At 27.5% G+C, this 14,963-nt stretch overlaps 1 protein-coding gene and 1 long non-coding RNA gene across 2 annotated transcripts in view; both read left to right on the forward strand.

Annotated features, from left to right (window-relative positions):
* Window positions 1-14,963, forward strand: part of LOC140679542 (uncharacterized) — a 264,689-nt gene that overhangs the window by 11,846 nt on the left and 237,880 nt on the right. The window lies entirely within an intron of this gene.
* Window positions 12,989-14,963, forward strand: part of LOC133617979 (cadherin-2-like) — a 233,559-nt gene continuing 231,584 nt past the window's right edge. The window contains exon 1 of the mRNA XM_061978419.2: window positions 12,989-13,205. Coding sequence (XP_061834403.2) covers window positions 12,990-13,205 — 216 coding nt within the window. The 5' untranslated portion in view covers window position 12,989. The remainder of the gene's footprint in view (window positions 13,206-14,963) is intronic.

Here is a 14,963-nt window from a genome sequence, read left to right on the forward strand (position 1 = left end):
TCAATGTTGACCTCATGGTAGATCACCTTCCCTTTATCTCAAAAATCCTCGAAAAAATTGTTGCAATTGTTGGAAAATTCATGGTTAAGTTTCGATGAAATATTGGGTTTCAAAAGCGCTGATTAAACACAAAAGATTTAGCCTCAATGTCGACGTCCTGGTAAATCACCTTCCCTTTATCTTAAAAATCATCTGTTAAATGTGATTTTAACTGTAAAATTCAATAAAAATATTTGCAAAAAAATAAAAAATAAATCATCGAAAAAATGGTTGCAATTGTTGTAAAATTTTTGTTAAGTTTCGTTGAAATGTTGGGTTTCAAAAGCGCTGATTAAACACAAAAGATTTAGCCTCAATGTCGACGTCCTGGTAAATCACCTTCCCTTTATCTCAAAAATCATCTGTTAAATGTGATTTTAACTGTAAAATTCAATAAAAATATTTGCAAAAAAATAAAAATAAATCGAAAAAATTGTTGCAATTGTTGTAAAATCTATGGTTAAGTTTCGTTGAAATGATGGGTTTCAGAAGCGCTGATTAAACACAAAAAGATTTAACGTCGGTAGATCACTTTCCCTTTATCGAAAAAAATATCGGGAAAAAAATTGTTGCAATTGTTGTAAAATCCATGATTAAGTTTCGTTGAAATGTTGGGTTTCAAAAGCGCTGATTAAACACTAAAGATTTAACCTCAATGTCGACCTACTGGTAGACCACCTTCCCTTTATCTCAAAAATCATCTGTTAAATGTGATTTTAACTGTGAAATTCAATAAAAATATTTGCAAAAAAATAAAAAATAAATCATCGAAAAAATTGTTGCAATTGTTGTAAAATCCATGGTTAAGTTTCGTTGAAATGTTGGGTTTCAAAAGCGCTGATTAAACACAAAAGATTTAGCCTCAATGTCGACATCCTGGTAGATCACCTTCCCTTTATCTCAAAAATCCTTGAAAAAATTGTTGCAATTGTTGGAAAATTCATGGTTAAGTTTCGTTGAAATGTTGGGTTTCAAAAGCGCTGATTAAACACAAAAGATTTAGCCTCAATGTCGACGTCCTGGTAAATCACCTTCCCTTTATCTTAAAAAAAAACATCTGTTAAATGTGATTTTAATTGTAAAATTCAATAAAAATATTTGCAAAAAAATAAAAAAGAACTCATCGAAAAAATTGTTGCAATTGTTGGAAAATTCATGGTTAAGTTTCGTTGAAATATTGGGTTTCAAAAGCGCTGATTAAACAAAAGATTTAACCTCAATGTCGACCTCATGGTAGATCACCTTCCCTTTATCTCAAAAATCCTCGAAAAAATTGTTGCAATTGTTGGAAAATTCATGGTTAAGTTTCGTTGAAATATTGGGTTTCAAAAGCGCTGATTAAACACAAAAGATTTAACCTCAATGTCGACATCCTGGTAGATCACCTTCCCTTTATCTCAAAAATCCTTGAAAAAATTGTTGCAATTGTTGGAAAATCCATGATTAAGTTTCGTTGAAATGTTGGGTTTCAAAAGCGCTGACAAACACAAAAGATTTAACTTCAATGTCGACCTCCTGGTAAATCACCTTCCCTTTATCTCAAAAATCCTTGAAAAAATTGTTGCAATTGTTGTAAAATCCATGATTAAGTTTCGTTGAAATGTTGGGTTTCAAAAGCGCTGATTAAACACAAAAGATTTAGCCTCAATGTCGACATCCTGGTAAATCACCTTCCTTTTATCTCAAAAATCATCTGTTAAATGTGATTTTAACTGTAAAATTCAATAAAAATATTTGCAAAAAAATAAAAATAAATCGAAAAAATTGTTGCAATTGTTGTAAAATCTATGGTTAAGTTTCGTTGAAATGTTGGGTTTCAGAAGCGCTGATTAAACACAAAAAGATTTAACGTCGGTAGATCACTTTCCCTTTATAAATAAAGTTGATTTGATTTGATTTATCGAAAAAAATATCGGGAAAAAAATTGTTGCAATTGTTGTAAAATCCATGATTAAGTTTCGTTGAAATGTTGGGTTTCAAAAGCGCTGATTAAACACTAAAGATTTAACCTCAATGTCGACCTACTGGTAGACCACCTTCCCTTTATCTCAAAAATCATCTGTTAAATGTGATTTTAACTGTAAAATTCAATAAAAATATTTGCAAAAAAATAAAAAAGAACTCATCGAAAAAATTGTTGCAATTGCTGGAAAATTCATGGTTAAGTTTCGTTGAAATATTGGGTTTCAAAAGCGCTGATTAAACACAAAAGATTTAGCCTCAATGTCGACGTCCTGGTAAATCACCTTCCCTTTATCTTAAAAAAAAAAATCTGTTAAATGTGATTTTAACTGTAAAATTCAATAAAAATATTTGCAAAAAAATAAAAAAGAACTCATCGAAAAAATTGTTGCAATTGCTGGAAAATTCATGGTTAAGTTTCGTTGAAATATTGGGTTTCAAAAGCGCTGATTAAACAAAAGATTTAATCTCAATGTCGACCTCATGGTAGATCACCTTCCCTTTATCTCAAAAATCCTCGAAAAAATTGTTGCAATTGTTGGAAAATTCATGGTTAAGTTTCGTTGAAATATTGGGTTTCAAAAGCGCTGATTAAACAAAAGATTTAACCTCAATGTCGACTTCATGGTAGATCACCTTCCCTTTATCTCAAAAATCCTCGAAAAAATTGTTGCAATTGTTGGAAAATTCATGGTTAAGTTTCGTTGAAATGTTGGGTTTCAAAAGCGCTGATTAAACACAAAAGATTTAGCCTCAATGTCGACGTCCTGGTAAATCACCTTCCCTTTATCTCAAAAATCCTCGAAAAAATTGTTGCAATTGTTGGAAAATTCATGGTTAAGTTTCGTTGAAATATTGGGTTTCAAAAGCGCTGATTAAACACAAAAGATTTAGCCTCAATGTCGACGTCCTGGTAAATCACCTTCCCTTTATCTTAAAAATCATCTGTTAAATGTGATTTTAACTGTAAAATTCAATAAAAATATTTGCACAAAAAAAAAAAAAAAAAAAATCATCGAAAAAATTGTTGCAATTGTTGTAAAATTTATGGTTAAGTTTCGTTGAAATGTTGGGTTTCAGAAGCGCTGATTAAACACAAAAAGATTTAACGTCGGTAGATCACTTTCCCTTTATAAATAAAGTTGATTTGATTTGATTTATCGAAAAAAATATCGGAAAAAAAATTGTTGCAATTGTTGTAAAATCCATGATTAAGTTTCGTTGAAATGTTGGGTTTCAAAAGCGCTGATTAAACACTAAAGATTTAACCTCAATGTCGACCTACTGGTAGACCACCTTCCCTTTATCTCAAAAATCATCTGTTAAATGTGATTTTAACTATAAAATTCAATAAAAATATTTGCAAAAAAATAAAAAAGAACTCATCGAAAAAATTGTTGCAATTGTTGGAAAATTCATGGTTAAGTTTCGTTGAAATATTGGGTTTCAAAAGCGCTGATTAAACACAAAAGATTTAACCTCAATGTCGACATCCTGGTAAATCACCTTCCCTTTATCTCAAAAATCCTCTAAAAAATTGTTTCAATTTTTGAAAAATCCATGAATGTAACGATTAAAAAAAAATCCAATTATCAATCGAAATCAATCAAATGATCAGGTAAAAAGTCGCAATTATGAGACAAAAGTCATAATTACGAAAAAGAAAGTCGAAATAATGAGATAAGAAAATCATAATTATTAGATAAAAAGTCTAAATTAGGAGCTAAAAAGTCATAATTATGAAATAAAAAGTGAAGTTACATTCCGTCTATAAAAATTAAATGTATAAACATTTACTGCAAAAAAATGTCGGTTCAGAAATATTCAGTGTAAAAAAATTCAGTATAAAACAAATTAAATGCTAAAAAAATTTAAAAAATTAGCTGCTTCAAAAAGCAACTCTATTGAGGTTAATTTGTGTCTTTATTACGAAAGCTTTTTTGACACCGAATTTATGTAACTGTAATTTTTTTGCATTTTAATTTTGTGAACTGAATTTATTTTACCAAATTATGCTGACAATTGTATTGAAAAAAATTGAGTGTTTTATAATTTAGTGTTCAAAAAATTAAAAGCAAAAAATTCAGTGCAAAAAATTCAGTGTAAAAAAATCAGTCGCGAAAAATTCAGTGTATAAAAATTCAGTGTTAAAATTTTTTTAGGTAGACAAATTCAGTGTAAAAAAATTTACTGCTTCAAAAAGCAAGACCCTTTGGAGGTTAATTTGTGTCTTTATTACGAAAGCTTTTTTTTGACAGCGAATTTATGTAACTGATTTTTTAGCGTTTTGAATTTTGTGAACTGAATTTCTTTTACCAAATTATGCTGACAATTTTATAGAAAAAAATTCAGTGTTTTCAAATTTAGTGTGTAAAAATTCAGTGTTAAAAAATTCACTGCACAAAAATTCAGTGTAAAAACATTCAGTGCTGAAAAATTCAGTGTAGAAAAATTCACTGCTTCAAAAAGCAAGACTCCACGGAGGTTAATTTGTGTCTTTATTATGAAAGCTTTTTTTGACCTCGAATTTATGTAAATGATCTTTTTTGCATTTGAATTTTGTAAACTTAATTTTTTTTACATTAAATTATGCTGACACTTTCATTGGAAAAAAAAAGATATGTTTTAGAAATCAGTGTTAAAAAAATAACTATAAAAATTCAGTCTAAAATCATTCAGTGCTGAAAAATTAAGTACCCAAAAATTCACTGTTTCAAAAAGCAAGACTTTATGGAGGTTAATTTGTGTCTTTATTACAACAGCTTTTTTTTGACACCGAATTTATGTAACTGATTTTTTTGCGTTCAAATTTTGTAAACTGAATTTCTTTTACAATTTATTGAAAACAATTCAGTGTTTTAAAATTTAGTGTATACAAATTCAGTGGAAAAAAATTCTGTGTAAAAAATCAGTGTTAAAAAATATCTTTATAAAAATTCAGTTTAAAAAAAAATTCAGTTTATAAAAAAAAAAAATCAGTGTTAAAATATCACTCTATAAAAATTCAGTGTAAAAAGAAATTATGTGTATAAAAATCCAGTGTAAAAAAAAAAATGTGTATAAAAATCCAGTGTAACAATTGTTATTGGAAAAAATTCAGTGTTTTAAAATTGTGTGTATAAAAATCCAGTGTAAAAAAATTCAGTGTGGAAAAATCCAGTGTAAAAAATTCAGTAAAAATTAAGTGTAAAAAAGTATTTTACATCAAATTATGCTGACAATTGTATTAAAAGAAATTTAGTGTTTTAAATTTAATGTATAAAAAAATCAGTGCAAAAAAATTTAGTTTATAAAAAAATTAAGTTTATAAAAAAATGAATTCTGTGTATAAAAAATGTAGTGTATACAAATTCAGTGGAAAAAATTCAGTGTGAAAAAAATCAATGTGAAAAAATCACTATAAAAATTCAGTGTATAAACATTTAGTGCAAAAAAAATTCAGTGTAAAAAAGTCAGTGTTGAAAAGTGTGCTGCTTCAAAAAGCAACTCTATGGACGTTAATTTGTGTCTTTATTACACCGACTCTCTGGAACTGATTTTTTTGCGTTTTAATTTTGTGAACTGAATTTCTTTTACGTCAAATTATGCTGACAATTTTATTGAAAGAAATTCAGTGTTTTAAAATTTAGTGTATAAAAAAATCTGTGCAAAATATTCAGTGTAAAAAATTCAGTCTAGAAAAATTTGTTGTAAAAAAAAATTCAGTGAAAAATTCAGTCTAAAAAATTCAGTATATAAAAATTTAGTGTTAAATTTTTTCAGCCTAGATAAATTCAGTCTAAAAAAATCAGTGCTGAAAAATTCAGTGTCAAAAAATTCACTGCTTCAAAAAGCATGACTTTATGGAGGTTCATTTTTGTCTTTATTACGAAAGCTTTTTTTTGACACCGATTTTTTGGCGTTTTAATTTTGTGAACTGAATTTCTTCGACATCAAATGATGCTGACAATTTTATTGAAAGAAATTCAGTGTTTTAAAATTTAGTGTATAAAACAATCAGTGCAAAAAAATTCAGTGTAAAAAATTCAGTCTAGAAAAAATTGTTGTAAAACAAATTAAGTGAAAAATTCAGTCTAAAAAATCCAGTGTATACAAATTCAGTGTTGACATCTTTTAGCCTAGATAAATTCAGTGCTGAAAAATTCAGTATAAAAAAATTCACTGCTTCAAAAAGCAAGACTTTATGGAGGTTAATTGTTGTCTTTATTACGAAAGCTTTTTTTGACAGCGAATTTATGGAACTGATGTTTTTGCGTTTGAATTTTGTGAACTGAATTTCTTTTACCAAATTATGCTGACAATTTTATAGAAAAAAAATCAGTGTTTTCAAATTTAGTGTGTAAAAATTCAGTGTTAAAAAATTCACTGCACAAAAATTCAGTCTAAAAAATTCAGTGCTGAAAAATTCAGTGTAGAAAAATTCACTGCTTCAAAAAGAAAGACTCTATGGAGGTTAATTTGTGTCTTTATTATGAAAGCTTTTTTTGACCTCGAATTTTATGTAACTGATTTTTTTGCGTTTTAATTTTGTGAACTGAACTTCTTTATGCTGACAATTTTATTGAAAGAAATTCAGTGTTTTAAAATGTTGTGTATAAAAAAAATAGTGCAAAAAGAATATTCAGTGTAAAAATAATAGTGTTAAAAAATCACTCTATAAAAATTCAGTTTATAAAAAAATTAAGTTTATAAATTTCTGTGTACAAAAATCCATTCATTTAACTGATTTTTTTTGCGTTTTAATTTTGTGAACTGAATTTCTTCTACATCAAATTATGCTGACAATTTTATTGAAATAAATTCAGTGTTTTAAAATGTAATGTTTAAAAAATCAGTGGATAAAAAAATCAGTGTTAAAAAATTCTGTGTATAAAAATCCAGTTTATAAAAAAAAATTCTGTGTATAAAAATCCAGTGTAAAAAATGTTATTGAAAAAAATTCTGTGTTCTAAAATTTTGTGTATACAAATTCAGTGTAAAAAAAATCAGTGTTAAAAAATCACTCTATAAAAATTCAGTGTAAAAAAAAAATTCTGTGTATAAAAATCCAGTGTAAAGAATTCAGTGTAAAAAAAATTCAGTGTAAAAAATTCAGCGTTGAAAAATGTGCTGCTTCAGAAAGCAACTCTATGGAGGTTAATTTGTGTCTTTATTACGAAAGCTTTTTTGACACCGAATCTATGTAACTGATTTTTTTGCGTTTTAATTTTGTGAACTGAATTTCTTTTACATCAAATTATGCTGACAATTGTATTGAAATAAATTCGGTGTTTTAAAATTTAGTGTTTAAAAAAAATCAGTGCAAAAAATTCAGTCTAAAAAATTCAGTGTATAAAAATTCAGTGTATAAAAATTCAGTGTTAATTTTTTTTAGCCTAGATAAATTCAGTCTAAAAAAATTCAGTGCTGAAAAATTCAGTGTCAAAAAATTCACTGCTTCAAAAAGCAAGACTTTATGGAGGTTCATTTGTGTCTTTATTACAAAAGCTTTTTTTTGACACCGATTTTTTGGCGTTTTAATTATGTGAACTGAATTTCTTCGACGTGAAATTATGCTGACAATTTTATTGAAAGAAATTCAGTGTTTTAAAATTTAGTGTATAAAAAAATCAGTGCCAAAAATTTCAGTGTAAAAATAATCAGTGTTAAAAAATCACTCTATAAAAATTCAGTTTATAAAAAAATAAGTTTATTAAAAATAAATCTGTGTATAAAGATCCAGTGTAAAAAAATGTTATTGAAAAAAATTAAATGTTTTAAAATATAGTATATAAAAATTCAGTGGGAAAAATCAGTGTTAAAATATCACTCTATAAAAATTCAGTGTATAAACATTTAGTGCAAAAAAAAGTCAGTGTTGAAAAATGTGCTGCTTCAAAAAGCAAGGGAGGTTAATTTGTGTCTTTATTACGAAAGCTTTTTTGACACCGAATCTATGGAACTGATTTTTTTGCGTTTTAATTTTGTAAACTGAATTTCTTTTACGTCAAATTATGGCATACTTGCCAACACTCCCGAATTTTCCGGGAGACTCCCGATATTCAGCACCTCACCCGAAAACCTCCCGGGACAAATATTCTCCCGAAATTCTCCCGATTTTCAGCCGGATCTGGAGGCCACGCCCCCTCCAGCTCCATGCGGACCTGAGTGAGGACAGCCTTTTTTCACGACGGGAGGACAACAGGGTGACAAGAACTAAAACATCCAGACTAGAGATTAATTGTATTATTATGTTTATCTTACCTAAAAATAAATATATTTATTAATTAAAAAAAAAAAAAAAAATGTTTACTATATTTTGCTAAAAACATCAAAATTAATTGTATTTTTATTTGTATTTTTTCTGACTCCTTATTACAACAGGGTGACAAGAACTAAATCATCCAGACTAGAGATAAATTGTATTATTATGTTTATCTTACCTAAAAATAAATATATTTATTAATTAAAAAAAAAAACCAAATAAATGTTTACTATATTTTGCTAAAAACATCAAAATTAATTGTATTTTTATTTGTATTTCTTCTGACTCCTTATTACATCCAGCCATAGAATTATACCGGTACATTAAAATAAACATATTTGAAATAATTAATTTTAAATTATCATAATAATTCATTTAAAATGACCATATTTAATTATTAAAATAATTGCTTGTTTATCAACAACATTAGCATTTTATTTATTACATTTTGAAGCTCTCAGAAGCCAAGTTATGTTATATCCATGTTATATTTATGCAAGTTTGAAGTATCAATTATCTAAACACAGTTTTGTTTGCATATTTTCAGGATGTATATATATATATATATATATATATATATATATATATATATGTATGAAATACTTGACTTGGTAAATTCCAGCTGTCAATATACCCCTCCCTTAACCACGCCCCCAACCACGCCCCCACCTCCCGAAATCGAAGGTCTCAAGGTTGGCAAGTATGAATTATGGTGACAATTTTATTGAAATAAATTCAGTGTTTTAAAATTTAGTGTATAAAAATGCAGTGGAAAAAAATTCTGTGTAAAAAATCAGTGTTAAAAAATATCTTTATAAAAATTAAGTTTAAAAAAAATTTAAGTTTATAAATAAAAAAATCAGTGTTAAAATATCACTCTATAAAAATTCAGTGTAAAAAAAAATTATGTGTATAAAAATCCAGTGTAAAAAAAATTATGTGTATAAAAATCCAGTGTAACAATTGTTATTGGAAAAAACTCAGTGTTTTAAAATTGTGTGTATAAAAATCCAGTGTAAAAAAATTCAGTGTGCAAAAATCCAGTGTAAAAAATTCAGTAAAAATTAAGTGTAAAAAGTATTTTACATCAAATTATGCTGACAATTGTATCAAAAGAAATTTAGTGTTTTAAATTTAATGTATAAAAAAATCAGTGCAAAAAAAATTTAGTTTATAAAAAAATGAAGTTTATAAAAAAATGAATTCTGTGTATAAAAAATGTAGTGTATACAAATTCAGTGGAAAAAAATCAGTGTGAAAAAAATCACTGTTAAAAAATCACTTTATAAAAATTCAGTGTATAAACATTTAGTGCAACAAAAAAAAATCAGTGTTAAAAAATCACTCTATAAAAATTCAGTGTAAAAAAAAATTATGTGTATAAAAATCCAGTGTAAAAAAAATTATGTGTATAAAAATCCAGTGTAACAATTGTTATTGGAAAAAAATCTGTGTTTTAAAATTGTGTGTATAAAAATCCAGTGTAAAAAAAATTCAGTGTGCAAAAATCCAGTGTAAAAAATTCAGTAAAAATTAAGTGTAAAAAGTATTTTACATCAAATTATGCTGACAATTGTATTAAAAGAAATTTAGTGTTTTAAATTTAATGTATAAAAAAAATCAGTGCAAAAAAATTTAGTTTATAAAAAAATGAAGTTTATAAAAAAAATGAATTCTGTGTATAAAAAAATGTAGTGTATACAAATTCAGTGGAAAAAAATCAGTGTGAAAAAAATCACTGTTAAAAAATCACTATAAAATTCAGTGTATAAACATTTAGTGCAAAAAAAAATCAGTGTTAAAAAATCACTCTATAAAAATTCAGTGTAAAAAAAAATTATGTGTATAAAAATCCAGTGTAAAAAAAATTATGTGTATAAAAATCCAGTGTAACAATTGTTATTGGAAAAAAAATCAGTGTTTTAAAATTGTGTGTATAAAAATCCAGTGTAAAAAAATTCAGTGTGCAAAAATCCAGTGTAAAAAATTCAGTAAAAATTAAGTGTAAAAAGTATTTTACATCAAATTATGCTGACAATTGTATTAAAAGAAATTTAGTGTTTAAAATTTAATGTATAAAAAAATCAGTGCAAAAAAATTTAGTTTATAAAAAAATGAAGTTTATAAAAAAATAAATTCTGTGTATAAAAAATGTAGTGTATACAAATTCAGTGGAAACAATTCAGTGTGAAAAAAAATCCCTGTTAAAAAATCACTCTATAAAAATTCAGTGTAAAAAAAAATTATGTGTATAAAAATCCAGTGTAAAAAAAATTATGTGTATAAAAATCCAGTGTAACAATTGTTATTGGAAAAAAATCAGTGTTTTAAAATTGTGTGTATAAAAATCCAGTGTAAAAAAAATTCAGTGTGCAAAAATCCAGTGTAAAAAATTCAGTAAAAATTAAGTGTAAAAAGTATTTTACATCAAATTATGCTGACAATTGTATTAAAAGAAATTTAGTGTTTTAAATTTAATGTATAAAAAAAATCAGTGCAAAAAAATGTAGTTTATAAAAAAATGAAGTTTATTAAAAAAATGAATTCTGTGTATAAAAAATGTAGTGTATACAAATTCAGTGGAAAAAATTCAGTGTGAAAAAAATCACTGTTAAAAAATCACTCTATAAAAATTCAGTGTAAAAAAAAATTATGTGTATAAAAACCCAGTGTAAAAAAATTATGTGTATAAAAATCCAGTGTAACAATTGTTATTGGAAAAAATTCAGTGTTTTAAAATTGTGTGTATAAGAATCCAGTGTAAAAAAATTCAGTGTGGAAAAATCCAGTGTAAGAAATTCAGTAAAAATTAAGTGTAAAAAAGTATTTTACATCAAATTATGCTGACAATTGTATTAAAATAAATTTAGTGTTTTAAATTTAATGTATAAAAAAATCAGTGCAAAAATAATTTAGTTTATAAAAAAATGAAGTTTATAAAAAAATGAATTCTGTGTATAAAAAATGTAGTGTATACAAACAAATTCAGTGGAAAAAATTCAGTGTGAAAAAAATCACTCTATAAAAATTCAGTGTATAAACATTTAGTGCAAAAAAAAAATCAGTGTTAAAAAATCACTCTGTAAAAAAATTCAGTTTATAAAAAAAATGTCTGTGTATAAAAATCCAGTGTAAAAATTTTTATTGAAAAAAATTCTGTGTTATAAAATTTAGTGTATAAAAAATTATGCTGACAATTGTATTAAAAGAAATTTAGTGTTTTAAATTTAATGTATAAAAAAAATCAGTGCAAAAAAATTTAGTTTCTAAAAAAATGAAGTTTATAAAAAAATGAATTCTGTGTATAAAAAATGTAGTGTATACAAATTCAGTGGAAAAAAATCACTGTTAAAAAATCACTATAAAAATTCAGTGTATAAACATTTAGTGCAAAAAAATTCAGTGTAAAAAAGTCAGTGTTGAAAAGTGTGCTGCTTCAAAAAGCAACTCTATGGACGTTAATTTGTGTCTTTATTACACCGACTCTCTGGAACTGATTTTTTTGCGTTTTAATTTTGTGAACTGAATTTCTTTTACGTCAAATTATGCTGACAATTTTATTGAAAGAAATTCAGTGTTTTAAAATTTAGTGCATAAAAAAATCAGTGCAAAATATTCAGTGTAAAAAATTCAGTCTAGAAAAAATTGTTGTAAAAAAAAATTCAGTGAAAAATTCAGTCTAAAAAATTCAGTATATAACAATTCAGTGTTACATTTTTTCAGCCTAGGTAAATTCAGTCTAAAAAAATCAGTGCTGAAAAATTCAGTGTCAAAAAATTCACTGCTTCAAAAAGCAAGACTTTATGGAGGTTAATTTTTGTCTTTATTACGAAAGCTTTTTTTGACACCGATTTTTTGGCGGTTTAATTTCGTGAACTGAATTTCTTCTATATCAAATTATGCTGACAATTGTATTGAAATAAATTCAGTGTTTTAAAATATAGTGTATAAAAAAATCAGTGGATAAAAAATCAGTGTTAAAAAAATCACTATAAAAATTCAGTTTATAAAAAAAATTCGGTGTTTAAAAATCCAGTGTAAAAAATTTTATTGAAAAAAAATTCTGTGTTCTAAAATTTTGTGTATACAAATTCAGTGTAAAAAAATCACTCTATAAAAATTCAGTGTAAAAAAAATTCAGTGTACAAAATTCCAGTGTAAAAAATTCAGTGTTGAAAAATGTGCTCTGTAAAAAAATTCAGTTTATAAAAAAAATGTCTGTGTATAAAAATCCAGTGTAAAAAATTCAGTGTAAAAAAAATTCAGTGTACAAAATTCCAGTGTAAAAAATTCAGTGTTGAAAAATGTGCTCTGTAAAAAAATTCAGTTTATAAAAAAAATGTCTGTGTATAAAAAATCCAGTGTAAAAATTTTTATTGAAAAAAATTCTGTGTTATAAAATTTAGTGTATAAAAATCGGTGCAAAAAATGTAGTGTCAAAATAATCCGTGTTAAATAATTCACTGTCTAAAAATTCAAAAGCGAGACAAAAGCAATCGCGCATGTCTCAGAAGCAGCCAATGAGGTGTCAAGTTTGAAGTCACGTGACGCAAAACCGCCTCAACAGGCAATTAACTTGACTACTTTGGCACAATGCGATACATTAACATTCCAACGCGGCCCGCTGACACTTTCAAACTATAGAAATGCTTCGAATCTGCACTTTGACACTAATTTAACCGAAGAAGGCGAAAGAAAAGCTTGCAGTGCGCGGGGTGTGCGCTAGGGGGCGACGTGGAGGCGCATGATGGCGGGAAAGAGGGAGGAAGAAGGAGGAGGAAGGAGGAAGGAAGGAGGAGGCATTTTGCTGTCAGCATCACACTCTCACAGGCGGGCTGCTCGCTCGGTCGCGGGGCTGCAGGACTTCTTTAGCGGGTCGTCGAGGCGGCAAGGAGGCTTCCCAAAGGCGGACGTCATGCACATGTTGTGGATATGGACGCTGATGGCGGCTCGTGTGCAGGTAAGAGACAAGGATGGAATTAGAATGCAGGCGAGCAGTCCTGCTTCTTTCTGCTTCTGCACCTGCTCGTCTCCTCTTATTTATGACCGCTTACATCCTTTTTTTTTTTCTTTTTCCTGCACGGTTGTCGTGACGTGGCCTGCTAATGCTGCCCTTCTTCTTCATGCCTTCAACACTCCCCATCTTTCTCTTTCTCTTCACTAATCAGCACCAAAATCGCCTTTCCTCCTCATCTAGTTGTCCGTTCATGCTGCAGTGTCCCCAACTTGCCTTCCTCCCGAGTCACACGCCAGGAAATAGTCCGTGCCAAGTTACGGCTTTTTTTTTTTGGAAGAAGAAGTAGCCCAGTCCAAAGGTGTCAAAGGTCACCTGCCAGGACTAATTATTGTTGTTAGCTTCAGCTGAGTTAGCTTCCCCGTCTTTAATCAGCGCTTTTGAAACCTAATATTTCAACCAAACTTAATCATGGATTTTTCGAAAATTGCAACAATTTTTTCGAGGATTTTTGAGATAAAGGGAAGGTGGTCTACCAGGAGGTCGACATTGAGGTTAAATCTTTTGTGTTTAATCAGCGCTTTTGAAACCCAACATTTCAACGAAACTTAACCATGGATTTTACAACAATTGCAACAATTTTTTCGATTTATTTTTTTTCAAATATTTTTTTTGAATTTTACAGTTAAAATCACATTTAACAGATGATTTTTGAGATAAAGGGAAGGTGATTTCCCAGCAGGTCGACATTGAGGTTAAATCTTTTGTGTTTAATCAGCGCTTTTGAAACCATTTTACAACAATTGCAACAATTTTTTCGATTTATTTTTTATTGTTTTGCAAATATTTTTATTGAATTTTACAGTTAAAATCACATTTAACAGATGATTTTTGAGATAAAAGGAAGGTGATCTACCAGGAGGTCGACATTGAGGTTAAATCTTTTGTGTTTAATCAGCGCTTTTGAAACCCAACATTTCAACGAAACTTAATCATGGATTTTACAACAATGATTTTTGAGATAAAGGGAAGGTGGTCTACCAGGACGTCGACATTGAGGTTAAATCTTTTGTTTAATCAGCACTTTTGAAACCCAACATTTCAACGAAACTTAACCATGGATTTTACAACAATTGCAACAATTTTTTCGATGATTTATTTTTTATTTTTTATTTTTTAGCAAATATTTTTATTGAATTTTACAGTTAAAATCACATTTAACAGATGATTTTTGAGATAAAGGGAAGGTGGTCTACCAGGAGGTCGACATTGAAGTTAAATCTTTTGTGTTTAATCATCACTTTTGAAACCCAACATTTCAACGAAACTTAATCATGGATTTTACAACAATTGCAACCATTTTTGCGATGATTTATTTTTTATTTTTTTGCAAATATTTTTATTGAATTTTACAGTTAAAATCACATTTAACAGATGATTTTTGAGATAAAGGGAAGGTGGTCTACCAGGAGGTCGACATTGAGGTTAAATCTTTTGTGTTTAATCAGCGCTTTTGAAACCCAACATTTCAACGAAACTTAACCATGGATTTTACAACAATTGCAACAATTTTTTCGATGATTTATTTTTTATTTTTTATTTTTTAGCAAATATTTTTATTGAATTTTACAGTTAAAATCACATTTAACAGATGATTTTTGAGATAAAGGGAAGGTGGTCTACCAGGAGGTCGACATTGAAGTTAAATCTTTTGTGTTTAATCATCACTTTTGAAACCCAACATTTCAACGAAACTTAATCATG

Source organism: Nerophis lumbriciformis, linkage group LG18 (genome assembly GCF_033978685.3).
Source record: "Nerophis lumbriciformis linkage group LG18, RoL_Nlum_v2.1, whole genome shotgun sequence".
NCBI classification, from domain to species: domain Eukaryota; kingdom Metazoa; phylum Chordata; class Actinopteri; order Syngnathiformes; family Syngnathidae; genus Nerophis; species Nerophis lumbriciformis.